This window comes from Meleagris gallopavo, chromosome 6 (assembly GCF_000146605.3).
Source record: "Meleagris gallopavo isolate NT-WF06-2002-E0010 breed Aviagen turkey brand Nicholas breeding stock chromosome 6, Turkey_5.1, whole genome shotgun sequence".
In the NCBI taxonomy this organism is placed as follows: Eukaryota; Metazoa; Chordata; class Aves; order Galliformes; family Phasianidae; genus Meleagris; species Meleagris gallopavo.
Window position 1 is genome coordinate 49862830 of NC_015016.2, and position 19541 is coordinate 49882370.

At 40.4% G+C, this 19541-nt stretch overlaps 1 protein-coding gene across 3 annotated transcripts in view; it reads left to right on the plus strand.

Annotated features, from left to right (window-relative positions):
* Nucleotides 1-3666: 3666 nt before the first annotated feature.
* The window catches only part of HECW1 (HECT, C2 and WW domain containing E3 ubiquitin protein ligase 1), a 182138-nt gene continuing 166263 nt past the window's right edge, over nucleotides 3667-19541 (plus strand). For 2 of the 3 annotated variants that reach the window (XM_010713107.2, XM_010713108.2), the window contains exon 1: nucleotides 3667-3728. In XM_010713107.2, coding sequence (XP_010711409.1) covers nucleotides 3702-3728 — 27 coding nt within the window. In that variant the 5' untranslated portion in view covers nucleotides 3667-3701. The remainder of the gene's footprint in view (nucleotides 3729-19541) is intronic. The other variant, XM_019616710.2, reaches the window with a different exon arrangement.

A 19541-nucleotide genomic window follows, 5' to 3' on the forward strand; every position in this document is an offset into this window, starting at 1 on the left:
TTTGGTCTACTGAAAATTTGTTAAGATTTGACTTACAGTCACTGGACTGAGCATTTATTCTAAGGGATTTCATGTATTTCCTGCTGTAGCTAGAGGAGTGAAAATAGTGGCTTCAGATTGCAAGCATAGCTAGCAAAATTGAAAAATACAAGGTTTTTTTTTTTACATGCTTTTACTTGTTGAGACAGAAGGAACAAACACTTCCAGCATAAGTACCACTTCCTTTTTTTTGTTTGATCTTTATAGAAAAACCTTTCAAATATCCATCTATCTGAGGAAGTCTGAAAAACTCACTCTGATCTCTTAACTGTCATTCTGATCCCTTCAAGGGAAAGACTATGCTTAGAGCATGCAGCAGCAACTGTTAATTAATGACATATTGGAACTGATGCTGGGGGCTGGAGTAAACAAAGTAACAGAGAAACAGAAGAGCATATCTATATCTGCATGGAGAAAGAAAGCATATCTGCTTTCTTTGTTATTGTTCATATTGTTGGTTACACAACTATGATGTTTTGGTGCTTGAGTTTCTGTCTGCAGTGCCAGATCAGCCCAGTGTATGAGGCATCAAGCCCACAGGGAGCTGAGCACAAGCACTCCCTGACTCTAGCAACAAAGTGTTGACCACTGGTGAAATAATTTTTTGGCCTTGGATGGGTTTTCCTGCACAGACTGCGTTGTTATTAACCAGTACAGCACGCTGTGCTTGCAGATTGCCTGTGCTAATTACTGTAGTGGCTGCCCCAAGGCACTAAGCAGTTCAGAGGCTAAGTGCAACCAATATAGAAATATACTGAAAATAAAAGCAGAGGATAAAAGGGACAAGGATACCGTGGAAATATAATTGTGTATGGGTAGTTGTGTGCATATGTAAAATAAATACTGATATTAGTTGGTTGCATGTCAACTTCGCCATGATCAGGGGTTTATAGTTTCATTTCCCCCAAAAAATATGGTTTTGAGTAGGCATTTGAAGAAAGATGCCAAATAGCAGCAGGGGGATGTAAGCTTAAGGACCACTTCACGCAGGGCTTGGTTTGTATTAAAGAAGATGCTAATAAGCTTGGATGATGAGCAGAGCATCCAGAAGCTGCTCTGATACAGCTTAAGAGACAGGGGTGAGAGTCAAACATCAGCTGCTGGGGCTGGAAACAGCTTCTGTGCAGAAAGGGACAAGGCAGAAGGAAATGAGAAGTGGAGGAGAAAAAAAGGAGATACTCTAAAAGGAGAGACAAAGGAGATAAACCTGGGAGGGAGAGCATGGTGTTGAGGCACAGCTGGGCTTGTTTGAGCTGGATAGCAAACAAGAAACCTTAATGTTAAATGATGGGTGATGAAGGAGAAGGTGTTGGAAGGGGTGGGGGAGATAAAAACAGAAATGATGAGAGAGGGAGTAAATACTGACTGAATGAACTTGAACTCTCCAGGGTTCCCAGAAGAAATAGGTTAGAAAAGCTGCTGCCTAGGGCACTCTCCTTTCTGCTTGTCACTTTACTCTCGTCTTGTTTAGAGTGCTCAGAAGAAACTACTTATTCTCAGGATGCAGGAGTGGCTTTGTTGAAGATCTGCATGTTCTCAGCCAGGAAATGAATGGTTGCTCAGGCTGCCACACACACAGCACAGCTTTTCTGTTCTTCAATATCCAGCATCTTTATCCTGGCTCAGATAACTTCTTTTCAACATTGTCACCACCACTAGCTCTGTATTTTTGCTAATGTTGAGCAAGAGCCTTCATAATGAGCTCGTAAAAATCTGCAACAGCAGAGGCTGTTGATGTCGCCACTGCTGAAATGCACCACCCACTACCTCCCTCTTTTTGGTCTCCATAAATGTTCAGCAAATGTCCATGAAAATCAGTGGGTGTAATTTTTTTCTGCATCGATGAATTCAGTGATATGCCTTTGTTTCTCACACACTTCCGTGTCAGATGCTGTTTTGTCAGACTGCCCCTTTGCTGCCATCTGTCACACAGCAACAAAATGAGTAACAGAGTATTGGCGGGAGGGTTCAGCCCCCTGCTGCCATACCACCAACATCTGCCTCTGACATAAGTGGCCAACGTAAAAAAACAGAAGGCATTACTTTCAGAGGAGCCCTTGTATCCAATGTAAATACACTTTTTCATTAAACAAAAGAAGTGACCAAATTGTAGGTAATTTGTAAGTATGGAAATAAAATGGATTATGTCCATGAGATTTAGTGTCTTTTGAAGAGTAAAGGGAGATGAAAACACAACGTGCACTTTTACTTTGTTTAATTTCATGTCTATGATGTATTTTGAAAATCTAATTGGCATTGCTTTATTTTATAAACCTTTTTTGAACAGAATGTTTTTGAATAGTAGACCTAGGTATCCTGCCTGTCCTTTCTCTTTTCATTGTCTTGTTCATTTTCATGCTTTTGTTGAATTAACAGTCTTAGTGGTTTTGATCGTGTTGTTGTAAGACTGTTTTTCTGTCTTCACAGCTGTTGTTGAGTACACATTGGGAACAGTTGGTGAGAATGAATTTTAGAGTGGGGTGCTAGAGTGCTAGTCTTTTTTCTCATGTGATATGTGATAAGGCAGTGCTCAGCTTGTATCAGGGGAGGTTTAAATGGACATTTCTTCATGGGTGCCCAGGGCAGTGGTGGAGTTCCCATCTCTGTAGGTACTTAAGAGACGTGGCACTAAGGGACGTGGTTTGTGATGGGACTTGGCAGGTCAAGGTGATGGTTGGACCTAGTGATCTCGAAGGTCTTTTCCAGCTTATGTGGTTCTTTGGTTCCCTGAAACATGGAGTATTTGACCATCTTGTTGCTGAGGAGCTTTCTCTGCTAGTGCAGCTACTAGGCTGTAAAATGTCAGAGTACTCAGTCACAGAAGATAAACAGAGAGAATTAACTGAAAATACAGACTGTAAATGCTCCTGGAGATTAATTGTGGAGTACTCTTGCATTTTTTTTTGTATTGAAAATTTGTATTACTGCATGCTTCGAAAGCCTTCTGTCCTTGCTGATTAGCTTCCCTGATTCAGACTGGAGTTTCCTTGTTCCATCACTTCTTGCTGTACAGTTTTGTGCTATGTGAGGTTTTGAAGTGCTAATTGAGGTTAATTAGAGAAGTAGAGGTTCATTTGCTATTTTGCGCTCTGATCTTGAACTACTAAAATTATGCTGGATCCTGTGTCTGCTAAGTACGTCACATAGAAATTAACTTCCTTTCAGAGATACAAGAATATCAATGAATTGATGGGAAACAGAAATGCGAGTTGACTGCCACCTATCTAAGCTCCCTCAACATGCAGATTTTATGATGAAGCTGAAAATCCACCGAGGGTGTTGTTTGTTATACCCAGGCTGCTGCTTCTTGCTCTCTTTCAGATGTTTCTTGAGTTAAATGAATATGACAACTAATCCTGTGCAGTCTGCAAAATTTACTGTAGCTAATCCTGTTCTGATTTTTTAACCGTGTCTATTTTGGTGTTGAAGTGCATGATGACATCCTGGTGTACTGAAGGATAATATTGTATGCTGTTTCTGTGGTTAAGATATACTCAGTGCCGAACAGTGAATCAAGTCAATTAATAAAATGTTGGCAAAGACAGTTTGGGTAGAAAAACAATGTTTTTAAATGTCGCTTATGTTGGTTATGGGATACATGCTGAGTTAACCTCATTGAACTTTTCCCCAGGAATTGATGCGCTTACAATTGGCGGGTCATTATGCTGCTCCACCTGTGTAGTGTTAAGGTCAGTGTGTTTTTCTGATTATAAAACCCATCCATACCATTCCATTATAAATTCACTGTCATTCATAATGGAATGTGCCAAAGCTCAGAGCTCGTTGCAGCTGCCCCTGGTCCGTACTTAAGATAAAATGAAGCAGCTAAGCTAATTTGAGCGTCTTTTCAACAACATGTCCAACGAAGCTTCATTTGAAGTGATCTTTCCTTTTGTTTCTGTTTTGTTTCCGTTTTGTTCCCGAACTTAAGTAACCATCTGATATCAGTGTTGTTTTAGTTTTGTGTTTAACGTGACCTGCCCAATAATTCACTCAAGACATGGTAATTGTCTTAAGATCCTAGCAAGGAGGTCCTGGGAGCAGCAGGCAACTGTAACGTTTCAGTTGCACGTGTTTATGCGTAGGCAAAGCACAGAATGCATCAATCACTCACCTTCACAAGGCATTTCCTGAAAGCTGCAGCTTTTGACCATGAATTAATTTGGAGTCATCAAGACACAAATCAGCCATCACAGCAGACACTAATGTGTGAGCTGCAGGAATGTCTGACTGTCACTAACCACTTCTAGGGGACCTGTGAGATGATCTGCATGCATAGAACACTGCTGCTGTATGCATCTTCCTGCACAGCTTAGTTCTCTAAATTGCCATGCATTATCAAGGAGGGCCAGAATGTGCATTAAAGCTTATCGAGTGTTATTTCTGTCATTGAAATGTTGTTATTATTGGGGTTTTTGTGTGTTTGTTTTTACATTTTTCTTTGTTACTAATCCACCGAATAACCTCAATTCTATGAAGACTAGGAATTCTGTGAACAGCCATGTATGTAATAGGTCCTTATATTCTTCCATTTTTATGAGGATGTATCCTTTTTATGTTGAATTTTGCACTATGTAGTAGCAAGTGAGAGTTCCTTGCACTGGCTGTTTTGCCTGTGTGCAACTTAAGGGGTACTGTTATTGCTGGGGAAACACATGCAGCCACATTACAACAGCTGTGAATTTTTGTTAGACTGTTCAACAGCGCTCCTCCTTTCACCTCTCCATAGCTGTAAGCTCAGTGATATTGTACATACGTACATGTAAGTTTTCCCAGAAGTATGTGCTATACATCTCAAGATGTGTTGGACAGTCATGGAAAGAACACTACTTTTGGTGACAAGTAATACTTGAACGTTCTATCTTGTGAAAACTGTTTGCCACCTGACACTTCATGTGCCAATAATATGAATTTTGAAATTACTGCATTGTGTAAATACAAATCCAGAGAATTTAGCAGTTTTTTTCCTTTACTCCAAGGAGAAAAAAAAAGAGAAGAAAAAAGGATTTCAATTTGGCCACTGTCCAAAATTTAAATAAAATATCCCTCTGAAAGACAGGATTTTGTTAGTTGTAGGATGGCATGTTCTTTCCTAAGCTAAGAGTGTTGTTTGAAAAGGGCAAAGAAGTTTGGTGGAAGATAAACCCCCTTGCATTCCATCTTGTCCTCATATGAGAAGGGTTAGGCGTAGCTTTGATTCTGAGTGATGTCCAATGTGCCACTGTAAGTCTGGTCATGTTCAATATATGAGCTGCCATGATGATGGGTTCACCAACAGCACACGGCCCAATTCACCTAGCAGAATTTGGATGAGCTCTTATAATCACTCCTAAGAAATTTGGCTGGGCCCAATGAGAACTCCCATGGCAACAGTGTGGTTTGTTAAAGCAAGAGGTTAGAGATTCTTTTGAATTGCTGGTGATAAATGCATGTGAGATTAACCAAGAACATGAACAATATGGCTGACTGCAACTGCATTAAATCATGGAACAACTCTATAGAGAATTCTAAGTTTCCCAGAGAAGCACTTTGTATTCAAATGTTCAAATCTTATCGAGTTGGCATTCCAGTGGGGGTGGAAGAGAGGCTCAGCCTGTTGAATGATCCCAGAAGTCAGCACTGTCTTGCAATTATATCTTCCCTCCCATTTCTTCACTCTTAAGCCATTTTTATACTATTTTCTTAGTTTCAGGAGGAGCTTTAGTGATTCTAGTCAAACATACCTTTGTTTTGGAAAGTTTACTCAGAGAACATAAGATATTTTTGACAGAAAGGTGGAAAACTGCTGGCTCTGGGCCAGCTTGGGGCAACTACAACAGGGTAGCTCATCAGCCCCAACAGAATCATCAAGTCCCCAGCCCTGCAGGATGATCACGGGTTTAGCCATGGGGTTTTCACTCCACTCCGTGCTCTGTGTTGTTTTTTACTTAGTGTCAGCACAGCAAGCTCCCCTGGTGTTTGCTAACAGCTGAGGTCCCAGGTCACACTGCTTAGGGAGCTAACGTGGGTTATCCACCACATTCCTCCCTGGAGCTTTATCTTCTCTCAAGAGGTGGACACTGCAGCAAGCTGTCTCCATATTCCTCAAAGATACAATTGAATGACACCCTTAATAGCAGAAAGGATTAAAAAGTAGTTCTGTTAATAAAACAGATTGCATTATACCTTTGAACATTGTAAGAGCAAAATGTTTTTCTCAGTTGGGCACCAGCAGGATCTATGTTGCAGTGTTTTGAAGTTCATCTGCGGTGATGAACTTTCCTAAGTTTTGAAAAAGTGCAGTGCTCACTGCTACTTACGTATCATAACAAACGTGGGCCCTACATGGAGCTCAAAGGAAATCCTGGAGGTTTTGTTAGATACCTCCTACCAATAACCCTGCTGGAAGTAGGTAGCTGAAGATATTGCACTAAGTCATGGCAGGAAGAAAACCATTTGAGTACTTGCTACAGCACGCTCATCTGGTTGTGGTGCTTTCTCTCTCCTGTGCCCAGGCTGAGGACAGCTGTACTCAGCCTTGTCTGAGTGATGCAGCCCACAAGCACTTGTCACAAAGGTCTGGCTGTATGTTAGACACATCACAGAACTTTTTATGGAAGTTTAACTGAATCTGCAGCTTTGTCCCAGTTTCTACCAATCTTCCCTATGTCTAGAGGGAAAAAAATTCTCTAGAATCAAAAATGAAAGTCATTCCCCAGTTCCTCGTCCTCCCTCCTCGTTTTTTTTGCCCTGCATGGAAAACGTGTTGAACCAAACTTTTTCTTCTTTCTTGTCATTATTGTGAAGAAAATTTTGTTTCCTCTATCTGAGCATGGACTAATTCAGGAAAACTAAAACAAATGCTAAGTGTGGTCCATAGCAATGAGCAGCATGTACCTGCATGGATATATACTTGACCTTATGGATGAGCCCTTGATTGTGTTGCATATAGATAATTGAGCTAAATGTCAATATTTGTTAACAGTTTGAGGACTTGCCAGGTGCAGGACCATTCCAAACTCTAGTGGGGCCCGAGCACTATCACAGGTCTGTGTTCAAGCACTTGATTTTTTTCCTTATGTTAGCTTCCCAATGTACGCAGTCAGCAGAGCTCCTCTTGGTATTTCAGAGCTCTTCTTGGTATTTCAGAGCACTCTTTTCTCTCCCCTAACCATGTAAGTGGTACAGAGAAGTTAGTCGCCCAATGTAAGCACCCAAATCTCAACACAGGCTATGGAAGACTGAAGTGAAAAGGTGAAAATGCAACAGAAAATTTGGCACAAGCCAAATAATGTCTTGGAAGAAGCTGGTGCTCTCATAGGTGGTGGGTTTTTAAAAAAGGTTTTCTCTAAATGATACAAAGAACAGCATGTTAACATTTTCATTTGAACCAAATTCTTCATTAGGGAAGAAAGTTTGCATGGATACATTTCTTAGAAAAATAAACTTTTGTACACACTTTATGTTATATTCAGTCTGAACACTTCAGTGTTATATTTGGTCCCTTTTTATAGTGTTTGGTTTTTATTAAAATGCAAAGCAATGGTTTATTAAAATTAAAAAAAAAACACAAAAACATGGGGAGATCATGCTTTTAATCAGATAAATCAGCTGTGGTAAAAAAGATATATTAGTATTCCTAAATGAAACACTGTTGGTGTAGAATTGCTCCCTGTGGTTCTCAACATGGAGAAACTCTTCAATATGTTCTTCTGCAGTGTAGTTCTTAAGCAAAAGAAAATTAAAAAGCCAACATCAGTTACATGAATCTTTCTTTATTATAAAAAAGCAGATGTAGGGGAAGCCATACCTGGAAGCTATTTTCATGCCATAAGCCTTGCCATATATCAAAACTAAGGCATTTAGCAAATGCTTTATTTTATACTGTAAAATATACATGCTTTTTGCTAATGATAACTCATAGGATGCACGTTTCAAATTCTGCATCTCTTCCATAATTTTGTCTGATGGGAAGAAGAGCTGGCAGATCCACCAAAATCCAAAGATTTAGCAAATTTAGCAACCTGCACATGTGAAAGCACTAAGCTTTCTTCCATGCCCTCAGCTGGGAAATAGGGTACAGGCAGAGGCAACAGCTGGACAAAACCCACAGGTGGGATGAGGAGAGGTGGGTGGGGAGCTTGAGCTCTTGCTCTCCTGAAGTCTTTAATTAGAGTAACATAAATATTGGCTAGGATGAGAGGTATGTCTTAATGGAAAAAATGAAGAAATAGATTAATTTCTGGCACAATTCCCTCTTCCTGTTTATGTCAAGCCCTATTTTCAGTATCAGTTTAATTGAAGGAAGGATTCTCTCTTATTTGCTTATTATCTGCCAGCCTTGCAAGGGGGAATGAGGGGCACCCGCAGACAGCAAGACATAGATTAAAAAATAGCTCAAACATCACTAGCATTTGAGTGATTAGAAGGGGAGTACTTGCAGCAAAATTTGGTGATAAGCTTGCCATTCTTTTTGTTGTACTACAGCTGGAGGGCTGTGAAGATGCAGGGCTTTCTGACCTCGTTTACTGAGGAATAGAAAAGTCTCTTGAACGGCTTACTGGGTCAGGATCTGATGCAAAGTCTGAAACATCCAGGGAATGTTTGTGCAGAAGAACTGAAATGTCTGATATGGACCCATGGCTGTGTGTATGAGCTGCTGTCTGTACCACCGAACAGTACCCTGACAACATCAGTTACTCATCACTCACACAGCTCATCACTATGAGCTGTGTCTCTAAAGCTGTGATGCTGCCTTAAAACCTCGTGTTGTATCAGCTGTTGTCTCCTGGAAGCTTGTGGGCCTTCTAAAAATCTGAAATAAAAGGCTTTATAATTGTGTTGTTTTTGTAAAAGGTAAATATGCTGTTGATTTCCACTCAGAATTTCCAAAGTGGACACCTATATTGCATCCATAGTATTTTGCAGCTTTGCCTTGTGTGACATACCCTAGTGTTGTTTTGTTTTTTTTTTGATGTGTGCAAGTATTTTGATTGTGAATTTAAGTCTTTTCTCAAGATATGGTCCATCTCTTCAAAGCCAACAGAAAAACTGTCTGAAAATCTCCATTAGTTTGTGAGATTCTATGTGACAAAACTAATTAAAATCAATGAATGTTTAATTTGTTTGATTTTAAACAATTTACAGAACTAGTTGCATATTGAAAAGCATTATTCTACAATACACAGAGAAGGCTTTGTCAAATACATAATCTCTGACTCTTATGTAAGTATATTCTAGAATTGAATTGGGATTTTAAAAATGAAAATTGCAAATGGGATTATTATTTTTTTACCTTGTAATTTAAATGAGTTCATTCTTCATGACACTAAGTTTTCATTTCTGTGTATTTCTTTACTTCTTGAAGGAAGATTGCATGCTTGATGCTCCCTTTATCATAGGATAAAAAAAAAAAACAGATTTACTAGGAGGCTGGAATTTTATCATATGTATGCACTTCATTTCTTTCGTACTTAAAGTTTATTGGACTCTATTGAAAGGATATAGTGCTATGTTAGATTTTAGGTCAAATCCTGCTCTTACAAAGTCACTTTGATTTGGCTTCTGTTGTGTTTTCATAACTGCTTGTAAGCAACTCCAACACCTATTTCTGCAGACATGCACACATGAGTAAATTCCCTTGCATGAGTAATCAATTAAACTGGTGAGGCTGACTGCAATTTGCATAGCCTGGTTTCCCAGGCTGATAAGACTCCTATGATTGCACTTTCTGTCTGTCTGTCACTCCCATAACTAATTACTTCTGAAGCCGTTGGCTAATTTCAAGCAGAAGAGAGAGGAGTAGCTGTCTGTGAGATAATTGAGTTTCTTCAAAGTCTCGTTGGCTGGGGAGACACAAGAGAACCACGTAGGGCAGGGGAAGGCAGGCAGAGCCCTCCTGCCATCGTTTCCAGCTGATGGGTTTCATCTGGATCTTGCTTCAGTTGTTGGGTTTTTTTTTTGCAGAGATATGGACAGGAAAATGATGGGATTTTTGTAGAGATTTGGTGGTGATGAGATTACAGTGCTGCAGGAAAATAGTTTCAATAATTCTGCTGTTGGTTTGTTTTGTTTCTGTGAATGCTCTCTCAGTGAGATCTGACTGTCTTCAATACAAATAATCAACTTCTAGTTAGAGATTAGAAAAACAAAGTGGTCATCTACTTATCACTAATATTGAGAGAATGCCTACTTGAAATTTTAGTATGTGGTCTATTAGCTAACGTATTACAAGTGATAAACTTCCCAAATTAATGTCTTTTCTGTTCACAGGTCTTCAACAAAAATGAATTCTTGCAGTCTTTGAGGACTGCTTACCTGTTCAAAAGCCAAATTTTAACCTCTCTGACATTCCAATTTTACAACTCCAGGTTAAATATCAACTTTTATGTTGAATAGCATCCTGTAGGACAAGAAATGCTATTAATTTTAATGGACTAGCCAGAGACCAAACAGCCCTCAATTGATTTGTACAAAGAATTGGACACGAGACAATCTTCATGGTCCTGATCAGAATGGAACTGGGTCCTACAGCAAGAAATTCAGTGAGATGTGATCATTAGTGTCACTGCTATGACGGGCTGTGTGATTGTCAGTCTTTCAGAATTCAAGTTTATGACCTGCAGAGCTGAACAGTTTTCCAGTTTGCCTAATTCCACAGGTTTTTATGAATGCTATTCAAAATCTAGTGTTTCATTGCATTGCACTGGAAGCTAATCCTCAGTGGATTTAGAGCACTTCATTGACGGAGAAGTTGTTACTAGGAAAGTAAATTCAAAAACTTTTGTTTACTTACTTTTAAAAGTGCAGTTCTACAAACTGTAATTCTTCTAGGAACCAATGGCATAAAAAGTGCTGTTAGCTCTAGCTAAGGGTTCTCGTTAAAGTGAAATTAAGATGTGGCTTGAACCTTTTTCAGGGACGTTCATGTGCTTTTGTTTGTGAGTAGAATATGACTTTTTTTGGTCCCTGTCACCAACATTCTTCTTATCTGAAAACTCACCTGAGATCTTAAGAACACAAGACCACAAACCATGTGAACTAGAGTAAAACGAAAAATCGAATTAGAAACTGCCACAATAACGTGAGCAGACATATGCCCATACACAAGATTTTGTGATGCAGCACATTAATATCTGATCTCTGTATTAGAGCTGCACCAGCAGCAGAGTAAGGGTGGCTGAATTTCAGAACTCAACCTCAAAAGGCAGCCCTTCCACTTCGCATAGTGCGTGTCCAGTTTCTCTAGGTGATGGCAGTGGCTGGCATGGAGTTAGGGGCTGTCTTGTAATGAATTAGAGAAAGGCAGGGTCCCTGAACACAGCTGCTGTTCCCTCATACAAGATGATTTTTGAGCCCTTTATGATGACCTCACATTTTCTCTTTGTAATATTTGACTCTTGTTCTCAGGCTAGAGACTGCAATACTAGAATGACTTATTTCCTCTAGGGACCATTTGCATTTCTTCAATTTCTCATGAATACAGTTACAATAACAATTTATTATGATTTATACAATCAAAACATAAGCAACCTTCAATTGAGTTGAAGCACTAAGTAGGAATCTGGCTTGGAAATAAATATTTAGACTAGTTCACCTGTCCAGAAGCAGAAAAATCTCACCCTTTAAACTTTGCTTTGTGGTTTATCAGTGATATTAAAAGATTTTAGTGGAATCAGGATTATTTTTAAGAACAAAATACTGGATCTGAGGAACTAGGCATACATGTTTTTCCTTTAGAGTTCTTCAGTGCAAAACTAGAAGTCCCGATTGGCTCAAAATGTCTCTTTGGATACAGTTTTGGTTTTTAAAAAACCTGTAATATCAAGTAAATTAGGCAGAACGGGCTCCCCAAGGCAGGAGCCATGGCCCCAAGCCTGCCGGAGTTCAAGAAGCACTTGGACAACACTCTCAGACACAAGATTTGATTCTGTGTCCTAAAAGGCTATTTTTGCTCTGTGTGCTTAGTGCATTTTTCAACAGAGAGGTGGTGGCACTCTTGGTAACAGTTTAAGTGCTTTAGTTAAAACATGAAGTTCTGATAATCTAGTTGTGGTGCTGCCCTTCTAGTTGTGGAACTGTTTGCTGCAGTTGTTGAGAGCTATCTGGATGTTACTTTGTTTTGCGAAGTCGCCTTGTTCCACACTGACATCAGAGGGAGTTTTGCCTTTAATTTCATTGGAAGCAACATCAAGCACACTCAGTGATGGTAGTTCTGCATCTGTCTGGAGATAGCATAACATGGGATCTCTGTGGCCAATTAATTTCCAAATGTCAGGGAATATTCCAGGTTTCACTGAAAGGTGGAAGATGGAGCTGAGGGCGTGCCCAGCAAGCTGGTGTCTGGTTTCTTGCTGTCTGTGGATCAAAGAAGTGGTTGATGGAGGCATTAATATCCAGCAGCCTTCTCAGACCTACATGCCTCTGCCCTGCCTCTCTGCCTTAGGGGATTAAGATGCTGACACTTCAAAATTCTTTCCTCTTAAAAAGAAATGAAGGTGAAGGTTAGAAGCATAACAGAGTGTAGAGGCAATGAATTAACTGAGATTTAAAACGCTCTCTTTGCTGTGGTGCAGGGAGTGTGCAACTATGGTCAGCTGGAAGGAACCATGAATGAAGAGACTTGCTTGCCATCTCTCCTGTTTTTTGTATTCATCATCCCCACATGGAAACCAGTGTCTGTCTTATGGCTGTGCAGCACCTAGTGCCTTATTCACTGCCCCTTCCCATCTACAAGTGAGAAAGAGAGAGAAAAAGTAGTATTACTGAGTGAGGAGAGATGCTTTGAGAATTACTAGAGAAGAAAGAGAAGAATACAAGAAAGACACAGTCATCTATGGACATGGCAGAGAGGAGCAGGGACCTTGCTGGCAGCCTAGAGTCAAAGGAAAGAGGAAGGAAGTTCTTCGGCCTTTTGCAGGGAATAGTGCTCGAGATGGATGTAGGGATTTTGCAGCTAATGGCAGTGATGGATATCTTGAGACACGTGAATGGATCCATCCCTTTGTGTTGTGCAGAGTGGGCAGAGAGAGAAGTGTCAGTGGTGGAAATAGTACATGGTAGGTGCAAGCTTTGCAGGATAAATCCTCCTTCAGTATGTACCTACACAAACCTTTGGTGTGCTGAGATTCGTGCTTGTGTCTGAAGGGGGGCTGATCAATATTACAAACTTACAATATCTGGGGTTAGTTGCTTTTTATTACCTTTTTGTGTGTGTGTGAATTTTACAAACAGTATGTTCTGCCTAGGATTGATATAATGCATTTGACTTTGACTTTTTTTTTCTTCTCTCTATAGCAGTCAGTATGCAGTACAGAAATCACACAAGCCTTTTTTTTTTTTAGTAAACACTTGGGGTGGAAGGTATACTATAGCCCTGACATCGGGGAACGCTGGCATTTTTAGAACTCACACACTGCATGAAGGCTTTTTTCAGCCAAAAGGTTTTGGAAGAACCTTTGGACTCTGTGGAGTTGGGAAATGTGGGGCCACTTCTAAGCAGAGAGATGATTGTAGCTGACAGTCCTGGGAAATGTGGTACATTACTGGATATCCTTCCGCAGCTCATATTTACTATGTAGCACTTCCTTCATATTTTCCTAAACTTTGCAATGCTTCCTCACAGCTTTTCCTGTAAACCTCAGCTACATTTACTGGTATTGCATTTTTGAGGAAATCTGTACAAGCAGTGTCTGTGGTATGCTGAGTGATTTTTTTTTATTAGTTCATTTTTTTCTTCCTCCAGAAGTACCATCTAGGTTGTAATAATTTTATATTGTTGCCTAGAAAGCCAAACTATTCTTAAACAATCAGATAGTAGAGTTTAGTATGTGCTTTTAATCTGCCTCATGATTTCTATTTCACCTGCCTAAATGTACTTAGAAGACACTCTCTGACACCCTCAAGAATGCTTTGCCCATTTATGATTTTCTTTATAAAATTGTAGAGTTCAAAATGTTTATACATAGATATCACTCCATCCCATCTGACTTAATCTGGGATCCCACCAGTCACAGGCTCTCTGATCAGATGAAGAGAGGTGGAGCTGGATAATCCTAGAGAAGGCCTTCTCTGCTCTCAGTCTTTTCTGGGAGGAGCCCTGTCTCTTGCCTCTGCCTATGCAGAAAGTCTTGGGAACTTGCATCCCTTAATTAGTGTCTTGGGTGTTCAGTTGGAATTGGGTGAATCTGAGCCACTGTGAGTGCTGATACAGACAGTGGTGTTTTGCATGGAGGATGTAGAAGAAATGCAGCTACCAGTTTGGAAAGTCCCTCAGGTAAGTGGTCGTTATGGTGTATGAAATCTGAAGCAGGGTGCTTAGGGCTTCTTGGCACTCTCAGTGCGAATACCAGTTGCTCATTTCATAGAAGAGCAGCAATTTCAGCCTGCAGAGGAGAGCCATCTCCCTGTTCTTACATCTTTCCTCTTGAACACCTCTGGTGTAAGCAGAGTTCCTGGAAGACCAGTGAAATCCAGCTGGATCTGATGGAAGAGTGATTGGACTTCAAAAAATCATCTCTTGTGAGACACACAGACTCTTTTGGAAAACTCTCTGCTGAGGTTGTGCTTCTTCAAGTAGCGGATCAAACAAACTACTTGGCACTGAATGATGATCATGTGTTTTTTACTTGAAGTGATTATTGTGTACAAGTACTGTCCTCGTGTTTGAAAAGATGAGAAGTGGTGATGTTTAGTTTTGGCACTGCAGTCACTAGGGCTATGACTGTGAAGCTGGAGTTGATGGACACAGGGATGTCTGTGAGGAAGGGACTGTGTTCCCCTACCAGGTGAGTGCTTCATCTCTCCCCTGGAGAGAGACAGTCCCTGTGCTGCATCTGTGTTATCCCTTAGCAGCGCAGTGGCATTTCCCTGCCTTCTGCTGGTATTTAAAACCAAGCCAAAATACAGATTTCCTGTTCTGTGTGTCAGAAAGCACCAGCAAAAGCTAGTACTGTGGACTTCGGAGTATTTGGTAATAGCACGTGAGCAGATCCTAATGTTCTTTCATCTTGTAGTGTGCAAGGAACACTGATGCTGTGCAGTGTTACCACGGTTTAAAATGTTACCATATTGACCCTCTTATTATTTCCTTGCAGTTATCTCTGAGTTTTTATATTGAGGCCATACTGCACGTCTAACTTGTTGCATACCCAAATATGTCTTTTACAAAGTGTTGGCAATAATTTCAGATCATTTTTCTCTAATGCATTAGTCTGATGGCTGCTTCTCATTCTTTGCTGTGCCAGTTTGCTAAGACAATACTGTTTTCATGCTAACAATTTGAGAGAAATTAATAAATAAATTTTCTTTTTTGCTGCATTCTGTTGCAGAAACTTCCCAGTGCTTTTTGTAGTGAACTGTCTGGGTTATCACTCTGTCTGTATAAACTTGTGGAATGCTATTGTTAATTGCTCCTAGTGAGAAGTAGTTTACAATGTAGAGGCTCAGAGTGATCTTATCAAAAAACAGTGGAATGCTGTTTTCACACAGGAGCTTGTTTGGTTATACACGGAAAATCTTAATTCTTAGAATCACTTATTTGGAAATGCAATATGTGTGCCTTTCAGCACGCTTTCCTGAGTTCACTGGACAGCACTCCTTTCGTACTTCTTGCAGAAAGAGAAGAGAAAAAGCATTGTTAACTTCTTTCCTTTTTCTGGACTTCAGTTTTCTGCCTTCGGTTATATTGCCCTGTAGTTCCACATCCATCTGCTTCTGCCCAGGAGATTGCTTAAGTGCTCTCAGAAAATGTGGACTGCTCTTAATTGTTGGGTGTAGTTACTGGATGCATTCTGTAGATGCTAAGAGTACCTCTGCTCTGTGCTGCCAGATCTTTCTGCAGTGACTAATATGCCTGCATGGAGAATCAATCCCACAGACCAGCATCGAACCTTGCCTGTCTGACCTCGGGGCCAGCTCTTTCATTTTGATTCAGATTTTCGCAATGATTTGCACATCACTGAAGCAGAGTTAAATGGAAGAGGATGCATTAACATAGCAGTAAAGCTAGACTGGAAACGCACAAAGGTCAGGAAATGGAAAAATGAACTACCTATTAATGTCCATTTGACCCACTGCAGATGTATAATGGCTTTGATTTCCGATTAGTGTTTATTATAGGCATAAATAGATATACAGCGTGCCATAGATGTGCAATATTAAGACAAATGTTCTTTGATGTTATTACAGCATGCATCTCTTTGAAACATTTGCAACCTCCTTCATTTCACTCCTCCCAAGAGCAGCAGTTTCATCTGTATGCTCTGTAATACCGTGCAGGAAAAAGGTTTTCATTAGACTTGTGGGAGCCTGTAACACTGTCATGCTATTAAATGATTCCTTTGGAGCTCTGAGAAATCATTCCTGTGCCTCTCAAGTGAAGGGTCTGATCTGTAAAGTTCTCTGGGCTGTCCAAATCCTTTTGTTTTGTAGTAGTTTCCAATCTCAGGGTTGATTGTACTGTGCCCTTGGTGACCACCGGGAAATACCGGTGTTCTTCATAAGGAGGGATTCATGCTCAATTTTTTGCTTTCACACAGCCTTTTTACACTTCCACCCAGCAGAGCTGAATTTCCCATCTTGCAGAAGTTGCCTGTAAAAAACTTTCTGAGCAGAAAGCCCTTTTGGTAGGCTTAGCTTGAAGTTAAAGATCTGCACCTCCTTATAGGCAGTGCTACTTTTCAGCTTGACTTTCTGGCCTGGTCTTAAGGTGTTGCTCTGTATGTTCACACCTGGGCCATGACTTGAGTTTTAAAATCATTTTTAAAATTGACCACCCAATTGAATCTTTAATAGAGACTGAAACTACCTTGTATTTCTGTTAGTGCCTTGATACAAGTGATCTTAACTTACTTTAAGAGTTCTGCTGTCATATTTTCTTTCTTTCACCAGCCTGCTCTAATTTTTTGTCTTGACTCCTGTGTCTGTCTTACAAAACACATAACCTTTTATTTATAATTTGCAAAGAATATCAAAAGAACCTTCGTCTCCAGAGGAGAAATGAGGAAATAGGGAACTGCATGTCCAATTTGCTTGTCACATCAGACTTAGCAACAGTCTTGTTAAACTTTCTGACTGGTGAATGTGCTGTGTCCCAGCCTTCCCATCATACAGAGTTTCCTCACTATTTTTCTCAGTACTTGCCCTCAGAATCCTGTTTTCAGGGTTGCTTGCAGACATCTGAATGACTTCATACCCCTTAATTAGAGCCCTTTGTCAGCTGACTATAGCATCTCCTTGTTCCCTGTAGTTTCCTCTTTTGCCAGTACTGCAGCAACCAGCTGTGTTTCAGTCGTATCAATATCTTTTGTATGGACAGTAAGAGACTATCATACCACAGTCCTGACCTGCAGAGACAGAGATGCTCTCTCAAAGCAGTGGTAGCAAGTAACTAGTCATGAGCCTGAGTATTTGAAAGGCGGTTCTGAAATTTCTATGAAGCAAATAGAGCTGGCTCCTTGCAGACCCTGAGTTGGGATCTATCTCTGTATTGCTAAGGCATCGTATATCCTTCTGGCATAATAATCCCAAATAATAACATTCTCACCTTTTCAGACAGAAAGCACTCTAGCTCTCCAGTAGAAGCTATGTAGCAGTTGTGAATCCTTTGGAGAAATTGGCTGTAAAGATTTTTCTGGTATCTGGGAGATGGAGTTTTCTAGGTATTGTTTTCTGGGGCTGTGAAGGAAAAGCAGCACTTGCAACAGCTCTGCTGCGCAGTGCCAAACAGCAGTGGGGCACAGAGAGCTGTGAGTATGAAAGGGAAGTAAACATGGAAGTAAAATTTGTGAAGTTTTTCACAGTATTTACTGATTATAAGTTTTCTATTCATGCATTTCTTGAGATCAGTTTTCTTTACAGATCTTGTCTGTCATTTCCTTTGACTGCACCTTTCTTCTTTCCCTTGTTAGGGGTAGGAGTTGCATTTCTGTGAAAAATTTGTTATACCCTAAAATTTGTTTTTATCTGATGTTTGTCAGATGGAGTAAGTAATGTAAATAAGAGGCAGGTTCTGCCCACGGATATTACTCCAAAAATCTCATTTTCAGTAGGACTTTACAGAGCTACTTTTATTAGTACATTGATATTTTTGGCTAAATGCTTGTTGATGAGCTGTGTGTACACGAAATGACTTTTTCTGATATGAAAAAGAAATTTAATTAGTGAATTAATTGGAGGAAATTCTAATTTACCCTAGCTTAGCCGATAGCAGTAGAGAAACTATGTATTGTCCAACAGTGATTATATTAATTCTGTGCTTCGACTGGATATTAATTTAAAAAATCTCTATTACCCAGTTTTTCATAATCTGAGTTGTGATGGTGAATGGAGTTAATCCAGCTGGTGGCTGCTCACAAAGAGTGTTGTCCAGGAGTCAGTACTGTGGTCTGTCCTGTTTGATATCTTTGTTGATGACCTGGACGAGGGGATTGAATTCACTCTCAGTAAGCTGGCCGATGACACTAAATTCGGGAGATGTAATCACCTGCCCGAGGGTGGGAAGGCCCTTCAGAGGGACTTGGACAAGCTGGATCACTGGACTGAGGCCAGTGGGATGAAGTTGAACAAGACAAAGTGTCAGGATCTGGACTTTGGTCATAACAACCAGCGTTATGCCGGCGGTATGCTCAGGTAGCCAAGAAGGCCAATGGCATCCTGGCTTACCTCAGAAATAGTGTTGCCAGGAGGAACAGGGAGGTGGTCATCACCCTGTGCTCAGTGCTGGTGAGACTGAATCTTGAGTAGTGTGTTCAGTTTGGGGCCCCTCTCTACAAGCAAGGCATTGAGGGATCTGGAGCGTATTGTTTAGTCTGGAGAAGAGGAGGCTCAGGGGAGACCTCATCACTCGCTGCAGCAACTGAAAAGGAGGTTGTGGTGAGGTGGGGGTCAGCTTCTTCTCTGGTGTTACTAGTGGCAGGCACTGCGAACAATTTCTTCTCTGATAGAGTGATCAGACACTGTAATGGGCTGTCCAGGGAGGTGGTTGAGTCACTGTCCTGTAGGTGTTCAAGAGATCTTTAAATGTTGTACTGAGGGGTATGGTTTAGTGGGGAAATACTGGTGACAGGTGGACAAATGGACTAGATGATCTTAGAGGTCTTTTCTAGCCTTAGTGATTCTGTGATGTTATTATGCATGTCCAAGTGAGGAATATCAAAGGAAAGACGTTTATACCTGTTGCTTCAGGTGTTGAACACAAAAATAATTGAACACTGCTGATAGACCTGAAACTCCATTCGTGTCACTTTGTTCTTCCTCTCCTAGATGAGCTCTGACGTAGGAAATAGGCAAGCAGTAGATTGGTCACTAAGGCAATGCTGACGCCCTCAGCTTCAAACAAGTTCGTACTGGGCATATCATAGGCACAATGTATCTAAATGTGAAATACAGGGGCTTTTAAGACAAAATCTGAAAGACTGTTCTGTGTGTGCTGTTGGGTCACCATTTGGCCATGCAGTACTCCCGCTTTATAATTTATATTGTACACTGTATAATAAAAATGAGAATATAGCTAAACGTGTTCT